The sequence below is a fragment of the Acanthochromis polyacanthus genome, chromosome 12 (genome assembly GCF_021347895.1).
Source record: "Acanthochromis polyacanthus isolate Apoly-LR-REF ecotype Palm Island chromosome 12, KAUST_Apoly_ChrSc, whole genome shotgun sequence".
Lineage (NCBI taxonomy): Eukaryota > Metazoa > Chordata > Actinopteri > Pomacentridae > Acanthochromis > Acanthochromis polyacanthus.
Genome location: NC_067124.1, coordinates 7,521,344 through 7,539,042, shown reverse-complemented (window position 1 = coordinate 7,539,042; position 17,699 = coordinate 7,521,344). Strand labels below are relative to the sequence as shown.

At 38.1% G+C, this 17,699-nt stretch overlaps 1 protein-coding gene across 1 annotated transcript; it reads left to right on the top strand.

Annotated features, from left to right (window-relative positions):
* Positions 1 to 516: 516 nt before the first annotated feature.
* On the top strand, positions 517 to 4,266 carry LOC127536544 (uncharacterized). Its single transcript, XM_051957263.1, has 5 exons — positions 517 to 718; positions 979 to 1,979; positions 2,356 to 2,425; positions 2,702 to 2,867; positions 3,432 to 4,266. The coding sequence occupies exons 1-5, from the start codon at positions 517 to 519 to the stop codon at positions 3,550 to 3,552; spliced, it is 1,560 nt and encodes a 519-aa protein (XP_051813223.1). The 3' UTR covers positions 3,553 to 4,266.
* The last annotated feature ends 13,433 nt before the right edge of the window (positions 4,267 to 17,699 follow it).

Sequence of the window (17,699 nt, the reverse complement as noted above, 5' to 3'; positions counted from 1 at the left end):
GTGTATGGTGTATAATTTGATGAGGCATTTGGTGGAGTATCAAACTACATTATTCTGTTATATTCATAAATGACCACAAAGTTGCTGTCTATTTTATATAACTTGTACCTCAACATTATTGGAATGCACTCAGCAGCCATATTTTATATTTCTAAAGTATATTTTGTTGAGCTGCAGTTCAAAGTGTCTATCTTACAATTGGAGTCAAATCCAGAGTGACACACAGTGTGTTTAGAGTCTAAAAGTTATGGGAGTGGAACAAACGTATGCTTTATTTTCTATTTTCATACTACAGTTTAAACTCGATAAATTGGCATATTTAACTTTTTGAGATGGCTCCTACCTTTAATTAATGAACAGAGGTATTGCAACTGGGAACAAACTGAGATGGGAATACTTTGTCTTAGTGATGGCACTCTTAGGGTCCCGACTGTTATAATAAATAAAGCTCCATTGAGTGAAGACTGTACATTGCTGTAATCAATTTGTCTGTCACTCTCTCTGGTCTTAAAGAACATGAATCGTGAAGAGATAGAGGAAGCCATCTCAACACATCTACCTGGCCTGTCTGTTCAAACTCTTACTTCCCTGCTGGAGGTGTTGGAAGAGCTTGGTGTTGAGAGTAGAGCAGACCTTGTTTTAGTTCAAGAGAATGATCTGGTGAAATGCCTTCGACCAATCCAGTGCCGTAAGCTGCTGAATGGCCTCAAGAATGAAGGTAAATACGCATTTAGACACTGCCATAAGAACATTGACCAAATGCACCACCAATATCAAATTACAGTTTAAGCTTTTGGATAATTTTTATTTTTATTAGAGCATGAGTGGGTCATGATGAACATTTGACCTATGACATCAGCAAAATAGCACAAATTGCTTCATGTAATTAGTTTATTAATTTACTCTTTTATTTTAGCAATATATTTATCTCATGCCTTACATTTACTTGTTGATATTTTTTTGTCCTCCAACCTCTAGCACTTCGAACAGTTGAGATCGAATATGCTGCTGTCCCTTCTTTACCTCTCATAAGTACTCCTGATCCCCCATCCTCGAGTTCGGCAAGAAGTTCAAGCTCCTCTGTGCCTTCATCTCCACTGGCTGGCAGGCCATGGTATATAGACTTTCGGGTCAGATGGGACAGGATGACAGCATCAATTCGAAAAGCATTGTCAAATCAAGCAAGACCATCACCAGGGGACAGAAAATACATGGTGAGGGCAGTTGTTGACCAGATGTTTGAGCATGATCTCAACCCAACAAGAGCAATATGTCACAGCATTGCCTGGAGCATTGTACGTGACTACCCTAAATGTTTTGCTGATGTCGGGAAGAAAGGTGATATTGTTGGAGATGGCAGTCACTCTCTTCTCCAACAAATTAAAGCAAGAGTGGAATACAAGAACAGAAAGAATACCCTTGCGCGGCATCGCAGAGAAAAAAGGCCGCGCACTGCAGTGGTAGAGGGGGGCAGACTAATGGCAAGAGGCCCTGTGGATCAGTACGGCTGTGTAAGGTGGAGTCCCACAGAACTCCCATCTGGAGAAACTATGGAGAGCTTGTATGAAATCAAAAAGCAACTGTCCAACATCTACTCGGAGAAAGGAATGGGTGGGGCAGAGACAGCAGAAGCTCTGATGGAGAAGACATATGTTATCCAACGCCAGTACCTCAACAGTGTCCCTGCACCAACAGTTGCAGAGATTCAGGAGGAGTGGCCTTTTCTGTTTTCGCAGAGAGGCCTTTACATCCACTTCAGCCTACTGACAGATGTCGCCTTCCTCGATAAAATGCAAGAGGCCATAAACAACAAAGGCAGTACCATCATTCGGTTCTGCCAGGAACTCAGCCGTCATCCCTCAATTGAGGAAATCCTGGCTAAATACGAGCCAGAGACATCAGACAAGGCTGTGTGTGTCCTTCTGCTCCTGATGGCATACTTCAAAGAGCCCAAAACCTCCATCATGCTTGAGACTGATGTAAGTTGTTAAAAAGATAAGTAAGCATGTTTTGATTACATTAGTAATCAGTACTGGTATCTTTAAGACTTGCATGCATTTAACCTTTGTGCACCCTGTAATTTTTGATAACACATATGAGCAGTGTTTCTTAACCTTTTTTGGCTTCAGTACCCCCTTTTGTCTGATGTCTTAATCCAAGTACCCTAAGGCCGTAGGCAAATAGTCAAAGAGCGCCCTCCAACTTTGGGCAAAGTTAGTCTTATTTTGTGTCATTATGACACATAATGTTCCAACTGATGAATCTCTAAATCAGTGAGGCCAGTGAACTGACAACTGTGCACCATGCACAAACTGTGGTGCAACAGATGTATGATACAGTTATCTTATTTTACAGCCATGTACCACTGCCGCTGATGTGCAAAGGACGCAGGTGCTGCCAAACACCCCCTGCTTGATTGTACAAGGTACTGTTATTTGGATTTTATCTTGATATTTGTAGGGAATATGTGAAAACTGAATATTTTATAAATGATCAAAAATGTATTACATAAGTTTACATATTGTAACTTGCTGACTGGTGTGTTGAGCATGTTTTTGCTCAATTTTGTATCTTATGTCCATCTCTTATGAGTCTGATCTTTTCTGATTATTTTTTCTTTCATCATTCAATGTTGCTAGTCATCTAAATGAAACATTCAGCAGTCCACATCCTTATGACAGTACATATCTGTTCATTTCAGGTGACCTGATGAAGCCAAGGGCGTGGATGCTGTCCATTGAGGAACAAGTACTGATGGGACCACACAGCAACATCTTGAGCGGGTTGGCTGCGCTTTTTGCCAGCTTCTACAATCTTAATCTCCAGTACCCTGAGAAAAGTTCATGCACTTTAGAGTTTATTCAGAGGTATGTTAATTTTAAAATTAACATTTTATTGGCTTCCTCTGTTCACACCCTTGCTTAAGGGGAAATTTCACTCAAAAATGAGAATCTAACACATACACACACTAATGCACACTATGGGACAAAAATGTCTACTAAGGGTATAACTATGAGTGTGTTTTTTTATTTAAAAACTGAAACTACAAAAAAACTAATTATGCATCAAAATCAGTCTTGTTACCAATCTTTGACATATCCAAGGGTCTGATACCACATAAAAAATCTCTTGTCTCCGATCACTTTTATATTGAAAATCAGCCGTTTTCGGTCATTTTCAACATCTAAAACAGATATAAACACCAGATTATAGATCCTTTAAGGGTATAAATGAATGCATTTTTTGAAAAAAATTAAAAACCAAGTTTTGACAAGTTACATAAAATTAAGCATCCCAGCCAAAAGTCATACAGTGAAAGTTATGGCCAAAAAATAAGGGAAAATTTCCCTCAACGGACAAAAAGTCCAGAGGGTTGATAAAACATAAAAGATCACCTGATATTAATGCTTTATTGATTATTTGATTTACAGATGCTTCTTGAGTATCAACCCAGAAACGGGCTCCAAGGCAAAGAGGAAGCGTGGAGGCATCAACCCACATGTCAGCACATTGATGAGGAAACTTGTGGACTTTGAGTGGCAGGCAATGTAGACGGAATGATTTTTTTTCTTTAACAACTTAAGGGTATCCCTTTTTGTTTGTCATGACCCCTGGATTCCGTTTGACAGCCATTTTGATTTCATGTACATTTGAATAGCAAAAAACACTAATTTTCACTATTCCTGATCCAGACAACATGTTTATTACTTTATTGTTTAAACACTGGAAAACACCGGTTATGGTCTTCAACCTGATACAACCACGCTGATATCTGTTAACTTTTTCAGCATGAAAACATCTTAAAAGGACATCTTTAGACCACCACATTACAAATAAGAGCCAACAGAATCTATTTCTCCTGTCTGACTTTGAGTGGTTTTACTGTTGCACATTTTTGCTGTTGCACATTTTATATTGAGTCATTTTTAAAAGTGTTTGTTGAGATATTTACATTTTGTTCAGAATATGTAGGCATGTTTGCCTAGGGAACCTATGTCTCCTACTTGTTTTATTTTGAAATTGTTTTGGGCATGGGTTCTCAAAGTGAGAGCCATTGGAGGCATTTTCTGGCAGCTCATGATGAGCCAAGGCAGTGGTTCTCAAATAGTCCAGTCTTAGTACCCAAATTCAAAGTTGCATCCCAAAAAAAATTAAATTTATTTCACAAAAAAAGATGTGCAGTAATACACAATCCCTTCATGCACAAATGAAAAGTGCTTTAAAAAATTGAGAACAATCACAATAATGTTTTAAAAAAATATATGAGAAAATGTCGTCTTTATATTATTATTTTAATACAAAATTAGATGCTACTATAGCACATTTTAACCTTTTTTAAGGACTAACTTCCCCACAGAATTCTTCACTGAAAACTTAGTCTTCATATTTCATACAAAGTTAGGCACAATTTTGCCTCTTTTTTAAACAAAACTTTATGTAATATAAGAACTAACTTTTCCATGGACTTACTATAACAAAGTGACATGTGAGTTTTTTTTTCTTTGATGGCCCTCAATCTAATGTTGGGTCCCTAAACTGGCCCTCAGTCATTCAAACTTTGAGAACCCTGTTAAACTGTTTATAGCGCTGTAGGTGTTTATTTTATTCAATATAATGCAGTGAAATGTAACATGTATTCTATTGTTCACATTTTTTTCATACTGGCTTGACCAAAAAAAGGCATGTCTGCCATGTTCCTGTTAAATTTAATTGCACTTTGCACGTACTGTAAGCAGTTAGATTAAAAAGTTAAAAAAAAACAAATTATCATTTTTTTCTGTTTTCTTCTTTTATTGAGCATATGAAAGCATGGTTGTGTAGGTGCAGTAAAATCACAATTAACAAGTGAATTTTACAATATCTTACAGTGTGAATTAAATTGAACTTTTACTGTAATTCATTGTAAATATTTTCACAGCAATTTACTGTATTTATTTCACAGTAATTTACAGTAAGTCCACAGCTAAATACTGCTGTATTACTGTAATTCCTTGGGCATGGCAACCGTGAATTTACAATAAAGTGTTGTTGTTTTATTGTAAAATACTGTGAAACATTTACAGTAAACTACTGTGAATGAATTACAGTAAATTGCTGTGAAAATATTTACAGCGACTTGCTGTGAAAGTAATGCAATTATTAGCCAATAATTTACTGTAATTTTACAGTGAAAATTCTTACAGTGTACTTTACAATGTAAAACATGATCAACCTGAAGTACCTCCATGAGATAATGCCGAGGTCTGACCTATTTGAACAATGTTTTTATATTTCATCTTAAGCTGCTGCCCCGTGCGCTTCTCCCCCGCGAGATTTCCCCTAAATGAAATAACTCAATATTCTACCATTCAGACAGTTATTCCCTGTAATATTATTACGATTACAAAGGACTACATTTAAACTTACGCATTGATCCGGGCAGCAGTGTTCTCCATGCTGTCTCTCTCTTTTGCAGCTGCAGCGGTGTTGCACTTCTTTCTAAAATCGTGTTCAAACTCGCCATATGAGCGCGTTAAAAACTTCCAGTTCAAAAATGCAGCCTTTCGCTTCCCCGTTTCCATGGTGACTCGTCGAATTGGGGTTCTATTGATGCTGTCTTTTCAGAGTTGCGGTACACGCGCGTAACTCCGGGTCAACCTACACCGAGTTAATTAACCCAACTCATATCAGCCGTTGTGAAACCGAAAACTCAGAGTTTTCTATTTCAGAGTAGATCAACTCAGAGTTGCAGAAGAAACTCAGAGTTTCTTGAACCTGCTTCGTGAAACAGGCCCCAGGTCATCTCTCACCTAATAAAACCCACCCAAAATAAAAACCTGGACGACCGTTTCTGTTTCAATTTGACAAGATGTTGACAAAAGTTTGCTTTTCTTCACCAGTGTTAAAAACAGGAATAAAACATTAAAACAGAAGTTCATTAAAGATGTTGATAAATAGTTAAAACACAAGAAATAAATAGGTATATTTAGATTATCTTAGGTATTTTTGTTGACAACTTAAACAGCCAATGGCTGTATAGCTCAATGTCATTATCAGCCAATCAGGTAGGGGTCACCTCCGTCCTGCTCCTGAGCTGTGCTTGCCCTGTACCAGTGTTGCCAACTTAGTGACTTTCTCGCTAAATCTAGCAACTTTCCAAAGCCTCCTGGCGACTTTTTTTTTGTCAAAAGCGACTAGCGACTTTTTCTGGTGTTTTAGAGACTCTGACATGAAAGCTCGGAACGTTCTGCAGCTACTGTCCTCAACAAACCGCAGGTGCTGCTGTGAGCTCCTCCTCGTCCCAAAGCACTCACAAGTGGTCCGTGTAGGACAGGGGTCTGCAACCTTTAACACTCAAAGAGCCATTTCGACCCGTTCCCCACAGAAAAGAAAACAACGGGAGCCGCAAAATCCTTTTGGCATTTAAAATGAAGACAACACTGCATATATCACTTTTTTACCTCTATGCCCTTGTAACATTGGATTTATGTAGGATTATGTTTGTTTACATTTACTTTATTTTGTTTATTAATTTGGTGTTTATTTATATGGTGTATTGAATTTTATTTCATAGATTATTTGAATTATTTGATAGTTTTTTGTTTTGTGTTTCCTCATTGCCATGTTCAGTTGGTTCCGGTTTTGTTTTGTTTCTGGTACGACCGCTTTAGAGTGAGACACAGAGAGAGTGAGCGCGTGTCGGAGAGTTGGTCGCAGAAGTAGTATCAGCATGTGTATTAGTATTACAAGTTGTAGTAGCAGTGACAGTATCAGCAGCAGTAGCTGGTGTATTACCACTACTACTACTAGTAGTCGCATTACTATTAATACCACCAATACTACCAATTGTAGTTATAAAGCCTAATTCATATATATCCAGATTAGATCTATGTTATTCCTCCAAACCCATTTTATGATTGGGATTACAGGCAATTCTTTAGGACTGCTCTCAAATAGTTGAAATGTTACTAAACAAGGTTATACTAAATTAAATAACTCTGGTCTCCAGTATATTGGCTGATTCTGTTCTTTGTTCTTAATTTATTAGCATGATTTCTTTTTAAATATGTTGTTGTGTACATACTTATTTACTTCTCTGTCTATTTTTTCTTTACTCCATGTAGGTTTCCCAAAGACTATGGGTTGAGGAAGAAGTGGGAAACAGCTCTGAGGAGAGAGGGGTTTGCTGTAAATATATAGCAGCCTAGAGAGAGATATAAATAAATAATAATTAATTCTGTTGTTTATTGTAATTGTGTTATTTATTGTAAATGTAAATAAACTCTATCCTGTTCTAGTCTAGTTCCTTGTTATATGTATATAAAGGCCTAGACAGATACATATATAAATAAATAATAATAAATTAATATTAATAAGAGATAACATTACATTTGCAATTAAATCTTTTGATCTCAAAACATTTTCTACACATCTAAGTATTTACATTTATATATGTAATGGCTGAACTGAAAAGATTCCCTGGCCTCTGGACCTAAATAATAAGATAACTAAAATTGCAGGCGACATTTGTAGGAAGCCTTTTTCAGGGCTTTCTTTTTTTTCCAGATCAAACATTCTTTATTAATAGCACGTTTTGACGCTGACAATAAAGTAGACCACACGACTTCCTGTTTGGCCTCGGAGAGATGTAGACGTACGTCTGAGCCTCTCGTCAGCACCTATATAATTTCTTTCAGCAGAACAATTTTATTTTTCATATAGTGCAACAGCAGTGTACACCGACATCAGGGATTTCCATATTGAGTGCTTTTTATGGTTTATATTGGGCTGCCACGCATTAGAGCAACCATGCCGTCGGACACGAAGAAGAATGCTAATGCTAAAGCTAAAGCTACAGAACATGGAGAAAGTTCAGAGCAATCTGCCATACTCCATGCTATTGCAGATCTAAGGACTGAACTTTTGGCAAAGATCGACGAGAGATCGCGGATGCAAACAGATGAGATGTCAAAGCAGATAAGTGCATTGCGGGACGAACTGATTGCATCTATCGATCAAGCTAATGCTAAAGCTAACCTCTTGGACGAGCGCACCTCGAGTTTAGAGGAAGCGGCGAACACACACTCGGACAAGATCGCAGACCTGGAACAACAAGTTGCAGAAATGAAAAAGGAAATCTCGAGTTTATCCTACAAAACTGAGGACCTTGAGGCGAGATCACGGAGGTGTAATCTACGTATTTTGGGGGTTAAAGAAGGCCGTGAGACTGGGTCTAAACCGAGTACATTTATTGCGGAGCTCCTCCGCAATGCCTTGAAGTTGGATTTTCTGCCCATGATTGACAGAGCACACCGCACCTTACAGCAGCCCCCAGCAGAAGGTCAGCCACCGAGGGCGTTTGTAGTTAAGTGTCACTACTTCCAGGAAAAAGAAGCAATACTACGAGGGGCCATTTCAACGCGGAAACCAGTGTCTGTCGACGGAGACCGCATCGGCGTGTTCCCCGACTACACACAAGCCGTAGCCCGACGCAGAGCTGCTTTTGGCCCAGCGAAAAAACTTTTGCGGGAGTGCGGAGGAGTGAAATACGGACTCTTATACCCCGCAAGACTGAGAATTACAACTGCAGATGGCATCCAGAGATTCTTCACTGACCCAGATAAGGCAACAACTTTCGTGAAAGAACTGGCTGCACAGTAAGACCTGCACATGCTGAGATTCAATGGAGGGTTTACTACAGGACTGTTTATGCAGGTCTACAGAATATAAATAAGCTCTACATGCCTCACATTTGTTCTAAACCTATGTAAGGTTCTTCTAATGTTACGTTTCTAATAATTTAACTTTATTCTATACTTTGCTTTTACCATTAATGCATTACTTTTATTTTCTGAAGACATGGAGTATAGACGTGCATATGCAAATATCAGTCTATACGTATATGCTTTTATATTATTTCTAATTTACCTCCTTGACATTTACAAAATGTTCCAGATATAATTTTAAATTGGAAACGTAGCCATTTAATTTGTTTAAGAGTATTGTTTTGTATTTAATCTAAATATATTCAAATAATATTATTTCTATACATTTAATCTACTTTTTTTTTTTTTTTTTTTACATTTCTTAACTTACATTCTTGTTGCATCTCCGACTATTTTCCTTTTGTATACACATTTGTGCACACTGCTGGATTCAGATGTGTTTTAGTTCTGCTGATGTTTAAAGTTTTTGTTCTTTAATTTTACATAGGTGTTTGATAGGGGGGTCTCAGCCACACTAGGTAAGTGCTAACGGTTTCTTAGATGCTTAATGGTGGCTTGGGAGGTAGGGGGGGTGCAGTCTCTCGTTTGGGGAGAGACCGGCAAAAGGGAGTTATGTTTAAGTTTAATGTTTACATTTCGAACTCTGTTTTTCTTTCTTTTTTGTACTTTTATTCTTCTCTTTCCCCCTCATCTTCCTATTTTCCAGAGAGGAAACTGCTGAACTATGCTTATCTATTCATTTCTCATCAGTTTATAGAAAACTATGGGCCCTCCTGGTGGAACGAATAAACCAGTAACCAAAATCATCAGCTGGAATGTGAGGGGACTCAACCATCCAGTAAAGAGGAGCAAGGTGTTCTCCCATTTGAATAAACTTAAAGCAGAGGTAACGTTTTTACAGGAGACTCACCTTCACACCAAGGATATTTCAAAATTAAAGCAAAATCACATTTCACAGATTTTCCACTCTGAATTGAACTCAAAGTATCGAGGCACAGCTATTTTAATAGGCAGGAATGTGCAATTCACTCATGATAGAGTAATGGGCGATAAAAATGGGAGGTACATAATTGTTCAGGGTAAGCTTTATAACACGCCAGTGGTGCTTGTCAGTGTGTATGCTCCCAATTGGGATGACTCAAACTTTTTTAGAGATTTATTTTGTAGAATTCCCAATCTGGGCACGCACCATTTAATTTTGGGAGGAGACTTAAATACGACTCTTGCAACATTGGATCGATCCAAAACAACAACAAGTCCTCTATCCAAATCTGCGACTATTATAAATACATTTTGTCAGGCTACAGGCGTTTTCGACCCGTGGAGATTTAAAAATCCCACTTCCAGGACTTATTCCTTTCACTCTGCAGTGCATCAAACCTACACAAGAATTGACTATTTTTTGTTAGGTCAAGAGTTGCGTGCACTGACAAAAACATGTACTTATGAAAGTATAGTAATCTCAGATCATTCCCCCGTTATCCTTGAGCTTTATCTTCAAAATAAAACCACACCTCAATGTAACTGGAGGCTTAATCCCTCTCTGCTCTCAGATGAAGAGTTCGTCAAATTTATTGCAACACAAATCGATTTCTTCTTGGAAACTAACAATATACCCGGCACAAACATTTTAACTCTGTGGGAAACTCTTAAAGTGTATATACGAGGTCATATAATTGAATACACAACCCGAACAAATAGAGACAAACTGAAGAAATTTAGAGAGTTGACCGACCAAATTCGAGCAGTTGATGAACAACATTCCGCCTCACCCACAGTTCATCTTTGTAAAGAAAGAATAGCGTTGCAGACAGAATTCGATCTTCTTGCCTCAAATGAAGCTAGCGAAAAATTCTTGAAATCTCGTCACAATTATTATGAACATGGAGAGCGGGCAGGTAGATTGCTGTCACACCAGCTACGACAACATTCGGCTGCAAATTTTATAGCTGAAATTCAAACGCAAAATGGTGAAAGGAAGTTCTATCCGAACGATATTAATGATCAATTTAAATTATTTTATTCTTCCCTTTATACCTCAAATTTGACAGGTCGTTGTGATTTCATAGATAATCTACAGTTCCCTACGATATCTGAGGAGGAGAGGAAGTATATAGAGAAACCATTGACCGAAGTTGAAATCAGAAATGCTATAAAATCTATGAAAAACAGAAAGACGCCTGGCCCAGATGGATACCCAATCGAGTTTTACAAGATCTTTGCTGGAAAATTGATACCATTGTTAGCTAATGTTTACGAAAATGCCCTTAAAAATGGAAAACTTCCCCAATCAATGACCCAGGCCACTATTTCGGTGCTCCCTAAAAAAGGTAAAGATCCCTTAAAATGTGAATCCTATCGCCCAATAAGTTTACTTAATTGCGATTACAAAATACTCACAAAAATTCTATCAATGAGATTAGAACTAGTTGTACCAACTGTTGTTAACCGAGACCAGACAGGTTTTATAAAGGGAAGGCAACCTTTTCATAACCTCCGACGTCTTTTCAATATAATTTACTCTGGACACTCATCTACCACGCCTGAAGTCGTGATCTCATTGGACGCACATAAGGCTTTTGACTCAATTGAATATGAGCACCTTATTCGGACATTAGGTAAATTTGGATTCGGCACAACTTTCTTATCATGGATCCAAACGCTATATTCATTACCTCAAGCAAGAATTAGGACGAATAACATTAACTCCTCTTATTTTGCCCTTCAAAGAGGCGTGAGGCAGGGCTGTTCCCTATCACCCCTTCTCTTTGATTTGGCCATTGAGCCACTCGCCATAGCATTACGTGCCTCAGACAGCATACATGGAATTTCGAGGGGGGGTATAACCCACAAAGTCTCACTTTATGCGGACGACTTGCTGTTGTTCATTTCACTCCCCGAGATCTCAATTCCGAATAGTCTCGAGATAATTACTCAATTTGGCAGGTCATCAGGCTATAAAATTAATGTCTCCAAAAGTATATTATTCCCGATTAATGAATTGGCCAAAAATTGCTCCTATGATAGATATCAATTTAAAATAACACCAGATCCAATGCCTTATCTCGGTATCCATGTTACACATAACTATAAAGACCTCTTCTCAGCTAACTTTGGATTATTATTGAGTCAAATCAAAGAAGATTTAAAACGATGGTCCTCTTTACCCCTCACGCTAGCAGGACGCATTAATTCAATAAAGACGATAATTCTACCAAAAATGTTGTATCTTTTTCAAGTTATCCCGATCTTTCTGTCCAAATCATTCTTTAAAGAACTTAATAAACATATTACTACTTTCATTTGGAATAAAACTGTACCTCGTGTACGTAGAGCAGTACTTGAGAGACGGAAGGAAGAGGGCGGGCTCGGCCTACCAAATTTCCTTAATTATTACTGGGCAGCAAATATTTACAAACTGAATATCTGGTTTAATACAAATGGAGACAGTCCGATTTGGTTTTTAATGGAACAACATGCATGTCCATCTGTATCCTTGTCTTCACTGATCTGTGCTCCCTTACCACTGGCTATGAGTACATACACTAAAAATGTGGTTGTTCAGGCAAGCCTCCGAATTTGGCACCAATTCCGCAAACACTTTAAAAGTACACATGCCTTAATGTCAATGCCACTGACTAAAAACGCCCTTTTTAAGCCTTCCCTCATAGACGCAGCATTTCTTACCTGGTCCAGAAAAGGCATAAAATCAATAGGAGATCTTTTCATCGAGGGCAACTTTGCCACTTTTGAATACCTATCCAAAAAATTTAATTTACCCAAAAATAATTTTTTTAGATACCTTCAAGTAAGGGACTTTGTTCGTACCCAATTTCCGTCATTTCCAGCTAAACCACACCCAAAAGTAACTGATGAAGTCCTAGACTCCAAACTCCAAAAAACCCGCGCTGTGTCACGATTGTACCAAATTCTCCAAGCCGCAAACTGCCCCTCACTTTCGCCTCTTAAAAACCAGTGGGAAGAAGACTTAGGATTAAATCTCACAGACGAATTATGGCAAAGAGCTATTTGCAAAATATATACCTCTTCCATATGTATTAGACACAGATTAATACAATTCAAAGTGTTTAACCGTTTGCATTTATCCAGGGCGAAATTAGCAAAAATATATGCTGATGTTGATCCTAAATGTCAGCGTTGCCAGCAGTCTCCAGCTTCCCTGGCACATATGTTCTGGCTTTGCCCACGCTTACATTTGTTTTGGACCGAAATTTTTAACACATACTCCCACATCTGTAAAACGAAAATTGACCCTGACCCGTTCTTGGCCATTTTTGGAGTGGCACGTAATAAAAACATTTCCAAAGCTCAAACGCAATTGTTAGCATTTTCCTCTTTGCTGGCTCGTCGACTAATTCTCACACAGTGGAAATCTAATGTACCCCCAAAACATTCACGATGGGTTACTGATGTGATGTCTTCTCTTCAAATTGAGAAAATTAGGTGCATCGTTCAGCAAGAAAGATTCAAAAAGGTATGGCAACCTTTCTTAGATTACTATAGCAGTGTTTTTGATGCAAACTCTTTGACTGAATAGTTCCCCTCTCTCTCTTACTCCTTACTTTTCTCTCTCTCTCTCTCTCTCTCTCTCTCTCTCTTTTTCTTCTTTTTCTCCTCTCTTCAGGTTACAGCCTGACTGTCCTTTTAATTCCTTTAATCTTTCTATTTCACTGTTTCCTATTTTATGTGTGTGTGTTTTTTTTTTCTTTTGCTTTTTGATGTTATATAAGTCAATCTCAGGTTACAATGTCGTGTTTGGACTCTGCTATGCCAGGCGTGATATCTGTTGTCGAAAGTGTGCAACATTTGCCAAATTGTGCGTGCACTGGCACATTGTGTAATAATAACCTGTATGTTTGTTATAAAGAAAAATCAATAAAAACATTTTGAAATAAAATAAATAAAGTAGACCACACAAAAATCGGTTGAGAAATGAGCAAATTATGATGCATTTTCAATGTACATGCATTGCTTTGAATGGGAACTTTGCCCCCTCCAAGATGGCCGCCACGTAGGCACGTCGATTAGCCGGTTGCTACAGCGCACTAGCGTATCTCCTCTTCATATCTATGGGTGGAAGAGCCACCAGCGGAAGTTTTACCAGTACTACATACCGCCACCAGATCTTTTGCCAGTACGCAGTACCGTACCGTACCGGCTTACTTTCACCTCTGCTCCAAAATCATCAGGCAGCCTGTTTGCAGTCTGACTGCATTTTGCAACCAACAAACCTTTACAGGACTCCTCACACATTCTGTGTCCTGAGTTTGACTATGCTGCCCAGGCTGCAGGACACAGAGGAAGAAGTCCTCCTTCATCCCTAGAGCTATCCTGCTTCTTAATTCTATTCTATTCTAACACACACATTCTTTAACATAGTACTTAAGAGGAGACTTTTTATTTCATTTAACACATACAATTTTTTAACATAGTCTTTAAGAGCAGACTTTTTAAATTTATTTTGGCACAAACATTTTTATTATAGTATTTAAGGAGCACTTTACTTTCCCATACATGAGGAACAAAAAAATAGCACTTTAAAATTACAATATTCTTTATAATGTTGTTTTGTCTTTTTGTGTGTGATTACCTGTCTTGCTTGGTTGCCCTTCTTAAGCTGCTTGTACGCCTTTTTTAATTGCCTCTTGGGGACAAATAAAGTTTTTTTGAATTGAATTGAATTGAACTGAATTTGGGAAAATGGCATGGGCTGAAGCAGGCAGAGGACAGTGAAAGTCCTTGTGGAACTAGGAAGAGAGCACTGAATATGCTTGTGTGACTTGGACAATGATTTACAGGACAGAGGAGATTTTTTTTTTTTTATTCAGAAATAACAGTTTCCCAACCATTTTAGGTTTAAAGCAATTCCTGTTTTTTGACACAACTACTCTGGCCTTTGAGGACTCTCACATGGTACAGGAGATGTTGGTGAGTGCAAAAAGACAAGAACAAGTCTATATAAATTCTGGTACAGTAACTTATGTCTCTCCCAGTACTCCAGAGGGTTTTCCAACCTGCTTTTGTTTGGCTCTGAAAGGGAGCATTGGACCTCCACAGTGGCATCTGCTGTTATATTTTGAGTCTGCCATGCCTCCATTACGCTGGTTTCTTAATGATGCCACATTTTGCTACCTATCCTACCTAACCTATCTTACCCTCCTCCTCCCAGATGCAAGATGGCTGCTGTGAGATGTGTGCAGTGAATCTGTGCTAGACAATCCGTTAAAAACTTCAACAATCCTTTGTATTTTTTCACTCAAAATTTTAACACTGGTTGTTAAGTGGTGTGTTGCAACATACAAAGTTTATATTGTAACCAGACCCAGGACTATCAGCTACCATCCGGGCTAGGGCCACCAGCCAGGCCAAGGCCACCAGCTGGACCAAGGCTACCATCCAGGCCTTGGGCTACCAACTATCATCCAGGCCCAAGGCTACCAGCCACCATCCAGGCCAAGGGCTACTAAATACCATCTAGGCCCAAGGCTACCAGCTACCATCCAGGCCCAAGGCTACCATCCAGGCCCTGGGCTACTAGCTACCAGCTACCATCCAGGCCCAAGGCTACCAGCTACCTTCCAGGCCCAAGGCTACCAGCTACCTTCCAGGCCCAAGGCTACCAGCTACCTTCCAGGCCCAGGGCTACCAGCTACCATCTAGGCCCTGGGCTACTAGCTACCTTCCATTTCCAACACGGAGGAGACCTGAAGTAGCAACCTGAGGGAGGGTGTCAAGGCCCAGGCTTCCACCAACTGCCAGGCTACCAGGCCAACGGTCAGGCTCATTGTTTATCCACTGCTTCATCCATTAATCTACTGAGGCTTGATTATCAAGGCTCAAGATGGCAATGAAAAATCTCCAAAATGATATGGAAGAGTTAAAAGCAGCAATGAACATGATGACAAACGAGATGAAAACCTTCACAAAGCAGCAAGCCATCATAACTGATCTACTGGATGAAATAAAGCAGCTGAAAAGGAAAAATATGGAACATGAAAAGACGATTGAATATTTGGAAAACCGACTTGATGACCTGGAGCAGTATTCTAAAATGAATGATGTAATTATTTCTGGTTTGGTGATTAAACCCAGGAGTTACTTGCAAGCAGTGAAAGGCATTGGTTTGGACAGCAGAAATGGACATGATGAGACTACAGAGGAGCAGGTAATGGCATTTCTTCGTGGCAAGAATATTGACATTGAAACTGGTAATATTGAAGCATGCCACCCTCTATCAGTTAAGAAGATGAAGGATAAGCCCACCATACCTGCAACAATTATTCGTTTTACCAACAGGAAACATAAAATAGATCTGCTCAGACAGGGAAGAAAATTAAAGGGCACAAACATTTACATCAATGAGCACCTTACTAAAAAAAATGCTGATATAGCCAGGAAGGCAAGACAGCTCAGGAAACAGGGTAAAATTCAGACCACTTGGACGGTAAACTGTAAGGTATTTGTTAAACCAAACGGCGCACCAGAGAATTCCAATGGGGTGTGCATTAGGAGCATGGATGAAATTGAAAAATTTGACAATGCCTAGTTGTTTTGGATTCTACTTTTGCAGTTGTCCCAGCAATAAGTAGCTGTTGTTGTTTGTACTGAACTATTTGCACTTTTACACCTTACTCATGATACAAATTGAACCAGATATAGATCCTGATCAAAATCTTCTTGATAGCGTCAATGCAAATTGTTGCTACTACACAGATGAACAGTTTAATACTACTATTAAATATGACTATGGCATATCCATTATTCATTTTAATAGTCGAAGTCTTTATGCAAATTTTCAAAGCATAAAAGATTACCTAAGTCATTTTAAAAAACCCTTCAATATTATCGCTGTCTCAGAAACATGGATAAATGCAGAGAGGGGGTCTGATTTCTTTATTAAGGGATATGGGTTTCATTGCACCAGTAGAAAAAATGGACCTGGTGGTGGGGTGGCTCTGTTTGTTGAAGAAAGTCTCTCTTACAAGGTTCTTGATAACTTGTCAGTAACTATTGATGATATAATGGAAAGTATTACTATTGAAATAGAATTGGTGAGAATGAAAAATATAGTCATCAGCTGTGTTTATAGAAAACCAGGTTCAAATATTGATACGTTTATCACAATAATAGAAAGAATGTTTACCTTAACTAAACAAAAAAATACTTACATTTGTGGGGATTATAACATTGATTTGCTGAATCCAAACAAGAATAAATCAGTAGATGATTTTATTGAAATAATGTATAGTATGAGTCTTTTCCCAACAATATCCAAACCAACTAGAATAACATCCCATTGTGCTTCTTTAATTGACAATATTTTTACAAATAATATGGAATGCAAAGTGATAAGTGGAATATTAATTAATGACATTAGTGATCATCTGCCTGTTTTTCTTATTTGTGTATGTGATTATAAAAAAAGGAGCGAATTAAAGGAAATTAAATATAAGAGAATAAGAACTGAAGAATCTATAGCTGCTCTAAAAAGTGATCTAATGAATTGGAACTGGACTAATGTATACAATGAAATAGCAGTGGATAAGGCTTATGACTTATTTTTAGATATATTTACAGGTCTATATGATAAGCACTGCCCTCTTAAGCAGTATAGCACTAAGAACCGTTATGCATGTAAAAAAAAGAATAGCTTGTATGGACTGTTTCTTAAAAACAAAACAAAAGAGGCGGAGTTAAAATATAAGATATATAAAAATAAATTAACAACTATTATGAGAGTATGCAAAAAGGACTATTATATCAAATTATTAGATAAGAATAAAAATAATGTTAAAGGTATATGGAGTATTCTAAATAGTATTATTAGAAATAATCAAAGAAATCAAACATTTCCTGATCACTTTACAGATAAGGGAAGGAAACTAGTTACAAAGAAGGAAGTGGCTGATGGTTTTAATAGCTTCTTTGTTGATGTTGGTCCCAGTTTGGCTAAAGAAATAAATGTTATCGGAA

Excerpts from the sequence above, each read along its gene's own strand:
- LOC127536544 (XM_051957263.1), top strand. The coding sequence starts at position 517 with ATGAATCGTGAAGAGATAGAGGAAGCCATCTCAACACATCTACCTGGC. Across the intron at positions 719-978 it reads GAATGGCCTCAAGAATGAAG|CACTTCGAACAGTTGAGATC; the intron begins GTAAATACGCAT and ends TCCAACCTCTAG. Across the intron at positions 2,426-2,701 it reads CCCCTGCTTGATTGTACAAG|GTGACCTGATGAAGCCAAGG; the intron begins GTACTGTTATTT and ends TGTTCATTTCAG.